We start from the raw sequence: 14,652 nt of genomic DNA, 5'->3' as shown, positions 1-14,652 counted from the left end.
TCGATGACGGTGACGATGGCGTCGATTTCCCCCTCCCGGAGGGAATTTCCCCGGCGGATTCCTGCCCGCCGGAGAGCTCTTTTCTCTCTGGTGTTCTCCGCCCCGCAGAGGCGACTGTAACTCTTCGCGAGGTACCCTCGGTGGCTTAGGTTTTCGGGACGAAGGGTTTCGCGAAGAAAAGGAGGCGAAAGGGGCTGTGGGGCCCCCACACCACATGGTGGCGCGGCCAGGCCATAGGCCGCGCCGCCCTATGGTGTGGGCCCACCCTGGGTCCACCTGGCTCCTCCTTCTGGCTTCCTTCATCATCTTGAAAAATAGGATTTTTGGTATAATTTCCTTCCACAGTTGATCTTCCGAAATATTGCGTTCTGACGGTGCTTTTTCCAGCAGAATCCTGGCTCCGGTGCTTGATCCTCCAATAATGATGAAACATGCAAAATAGATGAAATAACATAAGTATAGTGTCCCAATATGAAATATATCAATGAATAACAGCAAATTATGATATAAAATAGTGATGCAAATTGGACGTATCAGGGCCCCACATGACCCCACTTGTAAGTGACTCAAAGTCAGTGACTTTGTGGGCTGGCAAAATCACTGAAGCTCAATCCCAAGATGACATGGGCTAACCCTACGACGTGCCAAGCTTGTCAGGTGACTTTAGCTAGCTACCTGTATCAGCTCGCTCTGGTCCAAACCATGCATGCTTGGCTGATAGCGAAAAATATGGACCAGCTTTCTAGACTAGCACGCATGCAGCTAAGGTCGTTCCAAGTCACAAATGCTTGATTTTGTAGAGTTAGCTGGCTAAGGAGGTGTGGGGCAGGTATGGTAATATTTTTGTTGTTTTTCTTGCTAATTTTTATTGTAAATATATTGGCAATTTGTTGTAAAGAAAATTTTGGAATGGGAATTTTTTTGTTAAAACTATTGCTAGCTATTTGTTGTAAACACCTAAATTATTTGTTTTTTGGTGTTAATTATTGTTGTAAATATGGTGCTGATTTGTTGTTACTAATTTGTTGTAAATACTTAATTGTTCTTAAGTTTTCTGATAATTATTGATGAAAATACTTTACTGATTTGTTGTAAATACCTTTTTTTGTAAATTTGCTGATAATTAATTGTTGTAAATGCTAATAAATATTTGTTGTAAATACTTTACTAATTTATTGTGAATATACAATGTTTTTGGTTAAATTTGCTGATAAATATTATTAACTATTGTTGTAAACACTTCAACTGGATTACTTTTGATGTAAATACCTCAGCTAGATTACTTCTGTTGTACAAACACCAAAGAACAACACACGTAAGTGACCTATTAAAAGATGTCACGTGTTAGGGAGAGAAAGTGTGAAAGCAAACACTACATATCAGCATTCAGGAGACTGATGTAGCCCAACAGCTAGCTACTATCTAGTCTAGCCGGCTGGCCCATAGGAATAACAAATTTAGAGGAAAAAAGTATAACAATGCTTTATCCGATGTGGGTTTCTTGCTACTCCGATTCCGCATGTGTTTTCACAGCATAAATTAGATGTTGTGGTGAATGAGATGTTCGTGATATAGGAAAAATATAACATGAAAATGTCACCTATGGGAATCCAAATTCACTTCAAAACGAAACCAATTCGAGATGGCCTAGTGCTCTCTGGACGGGTCTAGGACATGCCCCGCGAAGACAACTGCGCCGGTCGCCTCCTCCACTATGAAGTATGCAAACGGATGATCAGCTACAAAATCCACTCTATGAGGTGGCGGCCGCCGTATCGCAGAAAAAAGTACAATATTCACCATGGTGATGGCCGCAGCTTTGGTGCCTTCCTCATTCACCTCGATGACCGCCTTGTGGATCACATCACCGACGACCAATGGCAATCCGGATTCATTGCGCTCTACCATGCGAGACAGATCGGCCTCAGCACCAAATGGCAGTTCAAGCCCCAATTTTTTCAGGATTGTTACGACACTGCTTTCAAAGGACAACTTAAACCTAGGCAACCGGAAATTGTTGACTTCGACCTTCTTCTTTGGCAGGTGCTCGTGCAGGAAGCCATGCTGGTTTGCTATCGTGTTAATCAGGTCCGGTAGGCCGTCGCGGGCATCTGGGAGGAAGATGCACATAGAGAACCGTGTATGCTTGTGACCATCAGATTCGGAGGACGCCTTCTTACGCTTCTTACTATCAGAGGACACCTTCGCATAGCCTGTCGTCATAGTCGGAGAAAAAATTATAAGAGGACTGAACCGCAAGATTGAAAGCATCAATATGTACCGTGGCTAACAGGATTAATTACCTGGCGCTTGTGCCATCTTGTAACGTAGTTTGAGCACCTTAAACCCGTCGTACACGGCGATGAATTGGGACGAGCCGCTCTCCATGAAGGGCACGTCGACATCGCCGCCGTCCAGCAGATAGAAATGCCTGTTCCTGGTGCACTTCTTGTTGAAGGGCTCATCCCACTTGCCCTTGAAGTATATGGCATTGCCGAGAACGACGCGGGTGAGCCGTGTTATTGATCCCGGACCAAAGACGGAATCGATCAGATTCCTCGTGGCATTGGCAACCCACGCGTTGATCTGGCCTCGTGCCGCCTCCTTGTTGTGGATGAAGTCGACGTTGCTCGCCTCGGCCTTGAACTTGTCCACGACGGTGCTGCGGTAGGCGGCCTTCAGCGGGCACGTGAGGTCGCTCCAGACGCCGCACGCGAACGCGACGCGGGGACCGCCGGAGCCGGACTGATCCGTGAGCGCGTCCTGCGCTACGCCTGAGACGAACTTCCTGAGCTGGCGTCGCGACGACGCACCGAGGATGCGGAGGATCTCGTCCTTGGTGTCGCCCCGGGCACCAGCAGCTAGTAGCGCGAGCGCGGCGTAGATGGACAGCGGCGAGAACACCAGGTTGCTGCCCGCGTTCTCCTTGGCCAGACACCTCGCCAGGCCGGCAGAGAGGGCCGCCAGGCCGGCAGAGCCGGACTGCGCCGTCGGGCTCCTCGTCTCTTCCATCGCTGGCTCTCGATCGCTGAGACAATAGGGAAAATCTCGTGGAAAAAGATGACCTGTTCTTTTCCTTGATATACACGCTAACGAGAATCGTCTTTTATGTATGCACGGTGATTGCTAGACCTACGTCGGTTCACAAGAAGATAATAATTCAGATAAAACGGAAACAATTTAAATGGGTAGGTTTCATTCACTTTCCGATTCCTATGGATTTGCATTTCCTTTTGTATATATCTGTTTTACGTAGCATTAACGTTTTTATCAGTTGCGTGTGTTCCATGATCTTTTTAAACGGAGGCTAGCTAGAGAAGCAGCCGCTTGCGCAGCGTGCGGCGCACTTCTTCTCATTCTACTCTCTCTCTCTCTTACAGTTATTTTATATATACTCCCTCAATCTCATGTAAGTTATCGAAGGTTATTATCAAAATTTAGATGTATCTTATACTATTTAGTGTCTACATCCATCCAAATTTTGATAAATTTTAGACAAGTTTCATAGCGCTAATACTATTATTCCCTCTTATCTATAATAAATGTTGGTGTTAGTTTAAATTTAAGGTATGGGATAATCTTTACTATTAAATGGGAGTTGGTCGTTTGACACTCAACGCACTTTGGTGGTCGTCATTAAAAGCATCCGGACCGTCCAATATGATCTCACAGTCTCCGTTTCGTCGGATCTAATTTCGTAACAATCATGGTATAATCAATCACGCTATTAATTAATTAGGAAAGATATATTTCCTTTCGCCGGAAAAAATCTCAGACATTCCAAATGGTCAAGGCAATTATGGTCTCAATCAATCACGGTCTTATTCCAACGCTCCGCTAATTCAGCTTACAATCAAATCAAATCAAATAAGAAAATCTCGTTGGTCTTATTTCCTAAAGCTATCAAATCAAATATTTACTTTCCTTGTTATCAAATAAAGTCACATATATTGAATTATTGATGTAAAAAAAGTTAGACTCGCCACTCGCCATGGCCCTGATCGCTAACGCGCACACACCACAGATCCCAAACCCCGACGGACGGGACGTCCAAAACGCAGCGGCCGCTGCCGCTCCTCCCAGATCCCAGGTGCTCGCGATTCCTCTCCATGCTGATTTGGCCAGGACAGCCGCTCAACACCGCCACGCACGCGATACAACAGTTTGACGCCTCGATGCCGCCGTGGAGGATGTACGGAGGAGGCAACATCTCCATGCTGCCGCCCAATTCCGGCGAACAACACATCCTGAACGCCGCCGCCTTCAAGTCACTTTTTGGACCGACCAAACCTGTTGAGTTACTCGGGCCATGTTAGGTATTTCCTATCCAAATATCTTCTCTAAAACAAATTGTGCACTGTTCATTCCCATGGTGAAATGATTCAATTCGTTAGAGACAAGAGTATCTAATTGTTATCTGAAATTGAGTATGCTAGGCATATTCCTGAACTCTATTCTTTCGATTAGCAATTTGCACTTGAGTTTAATGGTCACTCAACACTATATCAAGACTTGGTAGTTTAATGTTCCAGATCAGAGGCAACTTAAACTCCAGAGGGCGAAGCAAGTAGTAAGCACAGCAATGACGAACACTTTGGTAGAAAGATTCAACGAAGGGCATTGGAGATGTAATGGGAAAGGCCAGTCACCTTGGCAGTGTGGTCGCCACTGAGTTTACTAAAGTACTTATAAGCTTTTTTCCATGCACATTTTTATACTGGAAAATCTTTCCATAGACTGAAATGTGCTACAAAAATTTGAGCATCCAGGAACCTTGCATGCATGCAGTTTCCTCTTCTAATTAATGACCTTCTCAAATTCGTTTTGACAGCAATGCTTGTCCATGATGTAAGGCGTTGGCGAAGAAGCCCGCATCTTTCTGGATGTTACCACTGGCAATGATATGATGCACCCCGACGAGGAAGGCTCTGCCTACGAGAGCATTTGCACAATCCGAGCCTCCTAGGAGGTTGGTGTGGCCGACGAGAACGGCAGGCGTGTGCCAAATATAGCCGGGTGTCCGATCGACAACTCTAATTTCACAGAGCACCGAGTCACCGATGCCTAGACCCTGATAGAATAACTCTGGTACGTGTGCTGCTAATTGGTTCGGTTCTTGATTGATTCAGATGAATAACCTGCATATTCATCTGCAAAGAAGGAGGAGTGTGTACAGTCAAGGTATGTAATCCACTCAATTTCTTAGTTTCGGATTGGCTCTTATAACTTGGTTATTTTGCTTTAATTGATGAAGTTCAGTTTATAGAAAGATGGCAATCATATCAGTCAAGATGAGTGAGCTTTTTTTGTTCTTATTACTTTGTGTGTTATGTATGTGAACTACTAAATATTTTAAGTGTGATCACTTCCTTCTTTAATCAAGGATAATTTCTCCACTAATTGGTTTTGTTTTTGTGTTGAAATGTGGTACTTTGGCACAAGTATCCAGATTACACTATATGATATTATAAAATTTAATTAGCATAGTCCTCTTACCTTGGTTTTTTAATACTGGTACACCACTTTCTAAATATCTTTAATCAAGGATGAGCATTTTCAAGTCTATCATTGAAAATTGTATGTATCAGATGTAAAAAAGAAACACCATCAGTCTATGTATATTATTTGTATCTCCTTTCCTATAACTGTAACAGAGAGAAAATGATTACTGATATGAATTCGTCAAATGTGTGGCTATGTATTACTCATATGTACTACCAATTTTAGAATTTTGTTTCTGTCAACTATTTTCCAAAGGTTGCTGATATTTATTCTATATTAATTTCCCTCAGTTTCAAGATTTATCTTTTCTTCTAGGATGAGAAATGGTATGGTTCTAAACAAGGGTGAATATCAATACCACATATATCTTGGGGGTCACAGTCATATGCTCGTACTCAGAGTTTGCATAACCATCTTTCTTTTTGCACATTGCAAAAACAACCACAATCATCAGAAAAGCATAACTATATGTAAGACATAACTTAAGTGCACCCTTACCCAAATTTTTACAAGTATTATCAAGTTGTTGTGCAAGACTGACAAAAGTGTATTGACCAGATGACAATAATGAGATACAGTTAAGCTCTAATTGAAAAACTGGCAGGTTGACTGAGAGATTAGGATGTACTGGATTGTTCCTCCAATATTGCCTCAGTTTTATGACTTATTTAAGTGTATTTGATCTCGGTGACGAAAAAGTACGTCTTAAACTCTGGAATGGCTTTGCATTTGCCATGGCGTCAAGTGATTTTATTTTCTTTCTTAACAACAAGGCCCTGCTCTGGCTCACTTGATAAGATAATCAGAGTATATATCAAAATGTTGTTGACTTGCTTATGTTTATTGTCGACTAACTATTATGTTTGTATCTGATATATATTCTTGGTATTTAGGTATGGGCTAAAGCTCTTAGGAGTGTGGTTAGTCACTTTCAGTCTCTGATGTTACCTTTGTCCTTTGTTTGGGATCAGAAGTTATGAATCCAATCAAGTTTTGAGTCAAGCGATATAGTTCACACAAGCTCGGCTTCGTTTATAATATTTGGTGATATGTTTTTCTTGTCTGCTGAGAGTTTATATTGTAGTATTAAACAACAGACACATAACCTACTAGAAGTTCTTGTATTGGGAACAATAGCCATCAGTCTGTTGAGCTTATATGTTTCCCTTAAGAGTTACTGTGGGAGTCTCAGATAGAGATGTATCAGCTATGATGGAATGGTCATCAAGTCTTCATGCCATAGGAACTACCAATACCAAAATAATTTGTTCTGTCGAATTGTGGATATATTTCTTGATATTTTTGTCCAGTATCCTAGCAAGAGTTCATATGTCAAGTGATGTAATTGATATTTTTTCAATATTTTTGTCCATTCTTGATTTTCTCAATAACTTTCTATGAACAGGTTCATGAGTCTACTTTTATAAGCTAAGTTGAGCTTTTTTCTATGAATTAGTGAAGAAGGAAGCACTTTTTTATGTTGTGCTCTTTGGATGTTCGCTACCTGGCAAGTTTAACACTTTTTTGCTGTTGCTGTAGAAAGATTGTATCTTCTACTGAATCTGGCCTCATGATATGATGGATGTTTCATGCCATTAGTACTAGCTGGTTGATACGTCTCCGACGTATCGATAATTTCTTATGTTCCATGCCACATTATTGATGTTATCTACATGTTTTATGCACACTTTATGTCATATTCGTGCATTTTCTGGAACTAACCTATTAACAAGATGCCGAAGTGCCGATTCTTTGTTTCTGCTGTTTTTGGTTTCAGAAATCCTAGTAAGGAAATATTCTCGGAATTGGACAAAATCAAAGCCCAGGGGCCTATTTTTCCACGAAGCTTCCAGAAGTCCGAAGGAGAGACGAAGAGGGGCCACGAGGGGGCCACACCCTAGGGCGGCGCGCCCCCCCCCCCTTGGCCGCGCGGCCCTATGGTGTGGGGCCCCCGTGCCGCCTCTTGACCTGCCCTTCCGCCTACAAATAGCCTCCGTGATGAAACCCCCAGTACCGAGAGCCACGATACGGAAAACCTTCCAGAGACGCCGCCAACGCCGATCCCATCTCGGGGGATCCAGAGATCGCCTCCGGCACCTGCCGGAGAGGGGAATCATCTCCCGGAGGACTCTACGCCGCCATGGTCGCCTCCGGTGTGATGTGTGAGTAGTCTACCCCTGGACTATGGGTCCATAGCAGTAGCTAGATGGTTGTCTTCTCCCCATTGTGCTATCATTGTCGGATCTTGTGAGCTGCCTAACATGATCAAGATCATCTATCTGTAATTCTATATGTTGCGTTTGTTGGGATCCGATGAATAGAGAATACTTGTTATGTTGATTATCAAAGTTATATCTACGTGTTGTTTATGATCTTGCATGCTTTCCGTTACTAGTAGATGCTCTGGCCAAGTAGATGCTTGTAACTCCAAGAGGGAGTACTTATGCTCGATAGTGGGTTCATGCCTACATTGACACACGAGACAAGGATGTGAAAGTTCTAAGGTTGTGTTGTGCTGTTGCCACTAGGGATAAAACATTGATGCTATGTCTAAGGATGTAGTTGTTGATTACATTACGCACCATACTTAATGCAATTGTCTGTTGCTTTGCAACTTAATACCGGAGGGGTTCGGATGATAACCTGAAGGTGGACTTTTTAGGCATAGATGCAGTTGGATGGCGGTCTATGTACTTTGTCGTAATGCCCAATTAAATCTCACTATACTCATCATGATATGTATGTGCATGGTCATGCTCTCTTTATTTGTCAATTGCCCAACTGTAATTTGTTCACCCAACATGCTGTTTGTCTTATGGGAGAGACACCTCTAGTGAACTGTGGACCCCGGTCCAATTCTCTTTACTGAAATACAATCTACTGCAATACTTGTTCTACTGTTTTCTGCAAACAATCATCTTCCACACAATACGGTTAATCCTTTGTTACAGCAAGCCGGTGAGATTGACAACCTCACTGTTTCGTTGGGGCAAAGTACTTTGGTTGTGTTGTGCAGGTTCCACGTTGGCGCCGGAATCCCTGGTGTTGCGCCGCACTACATCTCGCCGCCATCAACCTTCAACGTGCTTCTTGACTCCTACTGGTCCGATTAAACCTTGGTTTCTTACGAGGAAACTTGCCGCTGTGCGCATCACACCTTCCTCTTGGGGTTCCCAACGGACGTGCCAACCACACGCATCAAGCAAATTTCTGGCGCCGTTGCCGGGGAACTGAAGAAAAGTTACACCACAGAGATCTCTAACTCCCACGTCAACTTTGCGCCATCAGCAAATTTCTGGCGCCGTTGCCGGGGAGATCAAGACACGCTGCAAGGGGAGTCTCCACTTCTCAATCTCTTTACTTTGTTTTTGTCTTGCTTAGTTTTATTTACTACTTTGTTTGCTGCACTAAATCAAAATACAAAAAAATTAGTTGCTAGTTTTACTTTATTTGCTATCTTGTTTGCTATATCAAAAACACAAAAAAATTAGTTTACTTGCATTTACTTTATCTAGTTTGCTTTATTTACTGTTGCTAAAATGGCCAACCCTGAAAATACTAAGTTGTGTGACTTCACAACCACAAATAATAATGATTTCTTATGCACACCTATTGCTCCACCTGCTACTACAAAGCAGAATTCTTTGAAATTAAACCTGCTTTCTTGAATCTTGTTATGCGAGAGCAATTTTCAGTGTTAGTTCTGATGATGCTGCTGCCCATCTTAATAATTTTGTTGAACTATGTGAAATGCAAAAATATAAAGATGTAGATGGTGATATTATTAAACTAAAATTGTTCCCTTTCTCATTAAGAGGAAGAGCTAAAGATTGGTTGCTATCTCTGCCTAAGAATAGTATTGATTCATGGACTAAATGCAAGGATGCTTTTATTGGTAGATATTATCCCCCTGCTAAAATTATATCTTTGAGGAGTAGCATAATGAATTTTAAACAATTAGATACTGAACATGTTGCTCAAGCTTGGGAAAGAATGAAATCTCTGGTTAAAAATTGCCCAACCCATGGACTGACTACTTGGATGATCATCCAAACCTTCTATGCAGGACTAAATTTTTCTTCACGGAATTTATTGGATTCAGCTGCTGGAGGTACCTTTATGTCCATCACTCTTGGTGAAGCAACAAAGCTTCTTGATAATATGATGATCAACTACTCTGAATGGCACACGGAAAGAGCTCCACAAGGTAAGAAGGTAAATTCTGTCGAAGAAACCTCTTCCTTGAGTGATAAGATTGATGCTATTATGTCTATGCTTGTGAATGATAGGACTAATATTGATCCTAATAATGTTCCATTAGCTTCATTGGTTGCACAAGAAGAACATGTTGATGTAAACTTCATTAAAAATAATAATTTCAACAACAATGCTTACCGGAACAATTCTAGTAACAACTATAGGCCATATCCTTATAATAATGACAACGGCTATGGTAATTCTTATGGGAATTCTTACAATAATAATAGGAACACACCCCCTGGACTTGAAGCCATGCTTAAAGAATTTATTAGTACACAAACTGCTTTTAACAAATCTGTTGAAGAAAAGCTTGGGAAAATTGATATACTTGCTTCTAAAGTAGATAGTCTTGCTGCTGATGTTGATCTTTTGAAATCAAAAGTTTTGCCTAATGAGAATCATCATAATAAAATTGTTACTACAGCAAATGCTATTCAAGTTAGAATTAATGAGAATATAAGATTAATGGCTGAACTGCGTGCTAGGTGGGATAGAGAAGAAAATGAAAAATTAGCTAAAGATAAGAATGTAGCTAAAGTTTGGACTATTACCACCACTAGTAATGCTAATGCTACACATGTTGCTGCACCTCCTACTAATACTAATAAAAGAATTGGTGTTAGCAATGTTTCCACTTCTAATGCAAAGCGCGAAAAACTGCACTAAAGCTGCTAAAGCTGCAAACTGCACCGTGATAAAGCTGCTGAAATTTTTTCCAACATTGGGGATGATGATCCCATTGCTTTAGATTATAATGGTTTGAATTTTGATGATTGCCACATCTCTGAAGTTATAAAGTTCTTGCAAAAACTTGCTAAAAGTCCTAATGCTAGTACTATAAATTTGGCTTTCACGCATCATATTACAAATGCTCTCATAAAAGCTAGAGAAGAGAAACTAGAGCGCGAAGCCTCTATTCCTAAAAAGCTAGAGGATGGTTGGGAGCCCATCATTAAGATGAAGGTTAAAGATTTTGATTGTAATGCTTTATGTGATCTTGGTGCAAGTATTTCTGTTATGCCTAAGAAAATTTATGATATGCTTGACTTGCCACCGCTGAAAAATTGTTATTTGGATGTTAATCTTGCTGATCATTCTACAAAGAAACCTTTGGGGAAAGTTGATAATGTTCGTATTACCGTTAACAATAACCTTGTCCCCGTTGATTTTGTTGTCTTGGATATTGAATGCAATGCATCTTGTCCCATTATATTGGGAAGACCTTTTCTTCGAACTGTTGGTGCTATCATTGATATGAAGGAAGGTAATATAAAATATCAATTTCCTCTCAAGAAAGGTATGGAACACTTCCCTAGAAAGAGAATGAAGGTACCTTTTGATTCCATTATGAGAACAAATTATGATGTTGACACTTCGTCTCTCGATAATACTTGATACACACTTTCTGCGCCTAGCTGAAAGGCGTTAAAGAAAAGCGCTTATGGGAGACAACCCATGTTTTTACCTACAATACTTTGTTTTTATTTTGTGTCTTGGAAGTTGTTTACTACTGTAGCAACCTCTCCTTATCTTAGTTTTGTGTTTTGTTGTGCCAAGTTAAGCCGTTGATAGAAAAGTAAGTACTAGATTTGGATTACTGCACAGTTCCAGATTTCTTTGCTGTCACGAATCTGGGTCTACCTCCCTGTAGGTAGCTCAGAAAATTAAGCCAATTTACGTGCATGATTCTCAGATATGTATGCAACTTTCATTCAATTTGAGCATTTTCATTTGAGCAAGTCTGGTGCCATTTTAAAATTCGTCAATACGAACTGTTCTGTTTTGACAGATTCTGCCTTTTATTTCGCATTGCCTCTTTTGCTATGTTGGATGAATTTCTTTGATCCACTAATGTCCAGTAGCATTATGCAATGTCCAGAAGTGTTAAGAATGATTGTGTCACCTCTGAATATGTCAATTTATATTGTGCACTAACCCTCTAATGAGTTGTTTCGAGTTTGGTGTGTAGGAAGTTTTCAAGGATCAAGAGAGGAGTATGATGCAACATGATCAAGGAGAGTGAAAGCTCTAAGCTTGGGGATGCCCCGGTGGTTCACCCCTGCATATATTAAGAAGACTCAAGCGTCTAAGCTTGGGGATGCCCAAGGCATCCCCTTCTTCATCGACAACATTATCAGGTTCCTCCCCTGAAACTATATTTTTATTCCATCACATCTTATGTGCTTTGCTTGGAGCGTCGGTTTGTTTTTGTTTTTTGTTTTGTTTGAATAAAATGGATCCTAGCATTCACTTTATGGGAGAGAGACACGCTCCGCTGTAGCATATGGACAAGTATGTCCTTGGTTTCTACTCATAGTATTCATGGCGAAGTTTCTTCTTCGTTAAATTGTTATATGGTTGGAATTGGAAAATGATACATGTAGTAATTGCTATAAATGTCTTGGGTAATGTGATACTTGGCAATTGTTGTGCTCATGATTAAGCTCTTGCATCATATGCTTTGCACCCATTAATGAAGAAATACATAGAGCATGCTAAAATTTGGTTTGCATATTTGGTTTCTCTAAGGTCTAGATAATTTCTAGTATTGAGTTTGAACAACAAGGAAGACGGTGTAGAGTCTTATAATGTTTTCAATATGTCTTTTATGTGAGTTTTGCTGCACCGGTTCATCCTTGTGTTTGTTTCAAATAAGCCTTGCTAGCCTAAACCTTGTATCGAGAGGGAATACTTCTCATGCATCCAAAATACTTGAGCCAACCACTATGCCATTTGTGTCCACCATACCTACCTACTACATGGTATTTTCCGCCATTCCAAAGTAAATTGCTTGAGTGCTACCTTTAAAATTCCATCATTCACCTTTGCAATATATAGCTCATGGGACAAATAGCTTAAAAACTATTGTGGTGTTGAATATGTAATTATGCACTTTATCTCTTATTAAGTTGCTTGTTGTGCGATAACCATGTTCACTGGGGACGCCATCAACTATTCATTGTTGAATTTCATGTGAGTTGCTATGCATGTCCGTCTTGTCTGAAGTAAGAGAGATCTACCACCTTATGGTTAAGCATGCATATGTTAGAGAAGAACATTGGGCCGCTAACTAAATCCATGATCCATGGTGGAAGTTTCAGTTTTGGACATATATCCTCGAATCTCAAATGAGAAATTTATTAATTGTTGTTACATGCTTATGCATAAAAGAGGAGTCCATTATCTGTTGTCTATGTTGTCCCGGTATGGATGTCTAAGTTGAAGAATAATCAATAGCGAGAAATCCAATGCGAGCTTTCTCCTTAGACCTTTGTACAGGCGGCATAGAGGTACCCCTTTGTGACACTTGGTAAAAACAGTGCATTGTGATGATCCGGTAGTCCAAGCTAATTAGGACAAGGTGCGGGCACTATTAGTACACTATGCATGAGGCTTGCAACTTATAAGATATAATTTACATGATGCATATGCTTTATTACTACCGTTGACAAAATTGTTTCATGTTTTCAAAATCAAAGCTCTAGCACAAATATAGCAATCGATGCTTTTCCTCTATGGAGGACCATTCTTTTACTTTCAATGTTGAGTCAGTTCACCTATTTCTCTCCACCTCAAGAAGCAAACACTTGTGTGAACTGTGCATTGATTCCTACATATTTGCTTATTGCACTTATTATATTACTCTATGTTGACAATATCCATGAGATATACATGTTACAAGTTGAAAGCAACCGCTGAAACTTAATCTTCTTTTGTGTTGCTTCAATGCTTTTACTATGAATTATTGCTTTATGAGTTAACTCTTATGCAAGACTTAATTGATGCTTGTCTTGAAGTGCTATTCATGAAAAGTCTTTGCTATATGATTCACTTGTTTACTCATGTCATAGACATTGTTTTGATCGCTGCATTCACTACATATGCTTTACAAATAGTATGATCAAGATTATGATGGCATGTCACTCCAGAAATTATACGTGTTATCGTTTTACCTGCTCGGGACGAGCAGAACTAAGCAGGGATGCCGATACGTCTCCGACGTATCGATAATTTCATAATATCAATGCAACATTATTGATGTTATCTACATGTAATATTCACACTTTATCTCATATTCGTGCATTTTCTGGAACTAACATATTAACAAGATGCCGAAGTGCCGATTCTTTGTTTTCTGCTGTTTTTGGTTTCAGAAATCCTAGTAAGGAAATATTCTCGGAATTGGACGAAATCAAAGCCCCGGGGGCCTATTTTTCCACGAAGCTTCCAGAAGTCCGAAGGAGAGACGAAGAGGGGCCACGAGGGGGCCACACCCTAGGGCGGCGCGCCCCCCCTTGGCCGCGCGGCCCTATGGTGTGGGGCCCCCGTGCCGCCTCTTGACCTGCCCTTCCGCCTACAAATAGCCTCCGTGACGAAACCCCCAGTACCGAGAGCCACGATACGGAAAACCTTCCAGAGACGCCGCCAACGCCGATCCCATCTCGGGGGATCCAGGAGATCGCCTCCGGCACCCTGCCGGAGAGGGGAATCATCTCCCGGAGGACTCTACGCCGCCATGGTCACCTCCGGTGTGATGTGTGAGTAGTCTACCGCTGGACTATGGGTCCATAGCAGTAGCTAGATGGTTGTCTTCTCCCCATTGTGCTATCATTGTCGGATCTTGTGAGCTGCCTAACATGATCAAGATCATCTATCTGTAATTCTATATGTTGCGTTTGTTGGGATCCGATGAATAGAGAATACTTGTTATGTTGATTATCAAAGCTATATATACGTGTTGTTTATGATCTTGCATGCTTTCCGTTACTAGTAGATGCTCTGGCCAAGTAGATGCTTGTAACTCCAAGAGGGAGTACTTATGCTCGATAGTGGGTTCATGCCTGCATTGACACACAGGACGATGTGTGAGAAAGTTCTAAGGTTGTGTTG

The 14,652-nt window shown here is 41.2% G+C and overlaps 1 protein-coding gene across 1 annotated transcript; it reads right to left on the bottom strand.

Moving 5' to 3' along the window:
* Nucleotides 1-1,647: 1,647 nt before the first annotated feature.
* On the bottom strand, nucleotides 1,648-3,122 carry LOC127298354 (putative serpin-Z8). Its single transcript, XM_071821149.1, has 2 exons — nucleotides 2,304-3,122; nucleotides 1,648-2,213 (listed from the first exon to the last, which is right to left on the bottom strand). Exons 1-2 carry the CDS (start codon nucleotides 3,010-3,012, stop codon nucleotides 1,648-1,650), a joined length of 1,275 nt encoding a protein of 424 aa, XP_071677250.1. The 5' UTR covers nucleotides 3,013-3,122.
* Nucleotides 3,123-14,652: the final 11,530 nt, after the last annotated feature.

This window comes from Lolium perenne, chromosome 5, assembly GCF_019359855.2.
Source record: "Lolium perenne isolate Kyuss_39 chromosome 5, Kyuss_2.0, whole genome shotgun sequence".
Taxonomy (NCBI): Eukaryota; Viridiplantae; Streptophyta; class Magnoliopsida; order Poales; family Poaceae; genus Lolium; species Lolium perenne.
The sequence above is the reverse complement of the archived record's forward strand: the minus strand, read 5'-3'. Positions and strand labels throughout refer to the sequence as shown.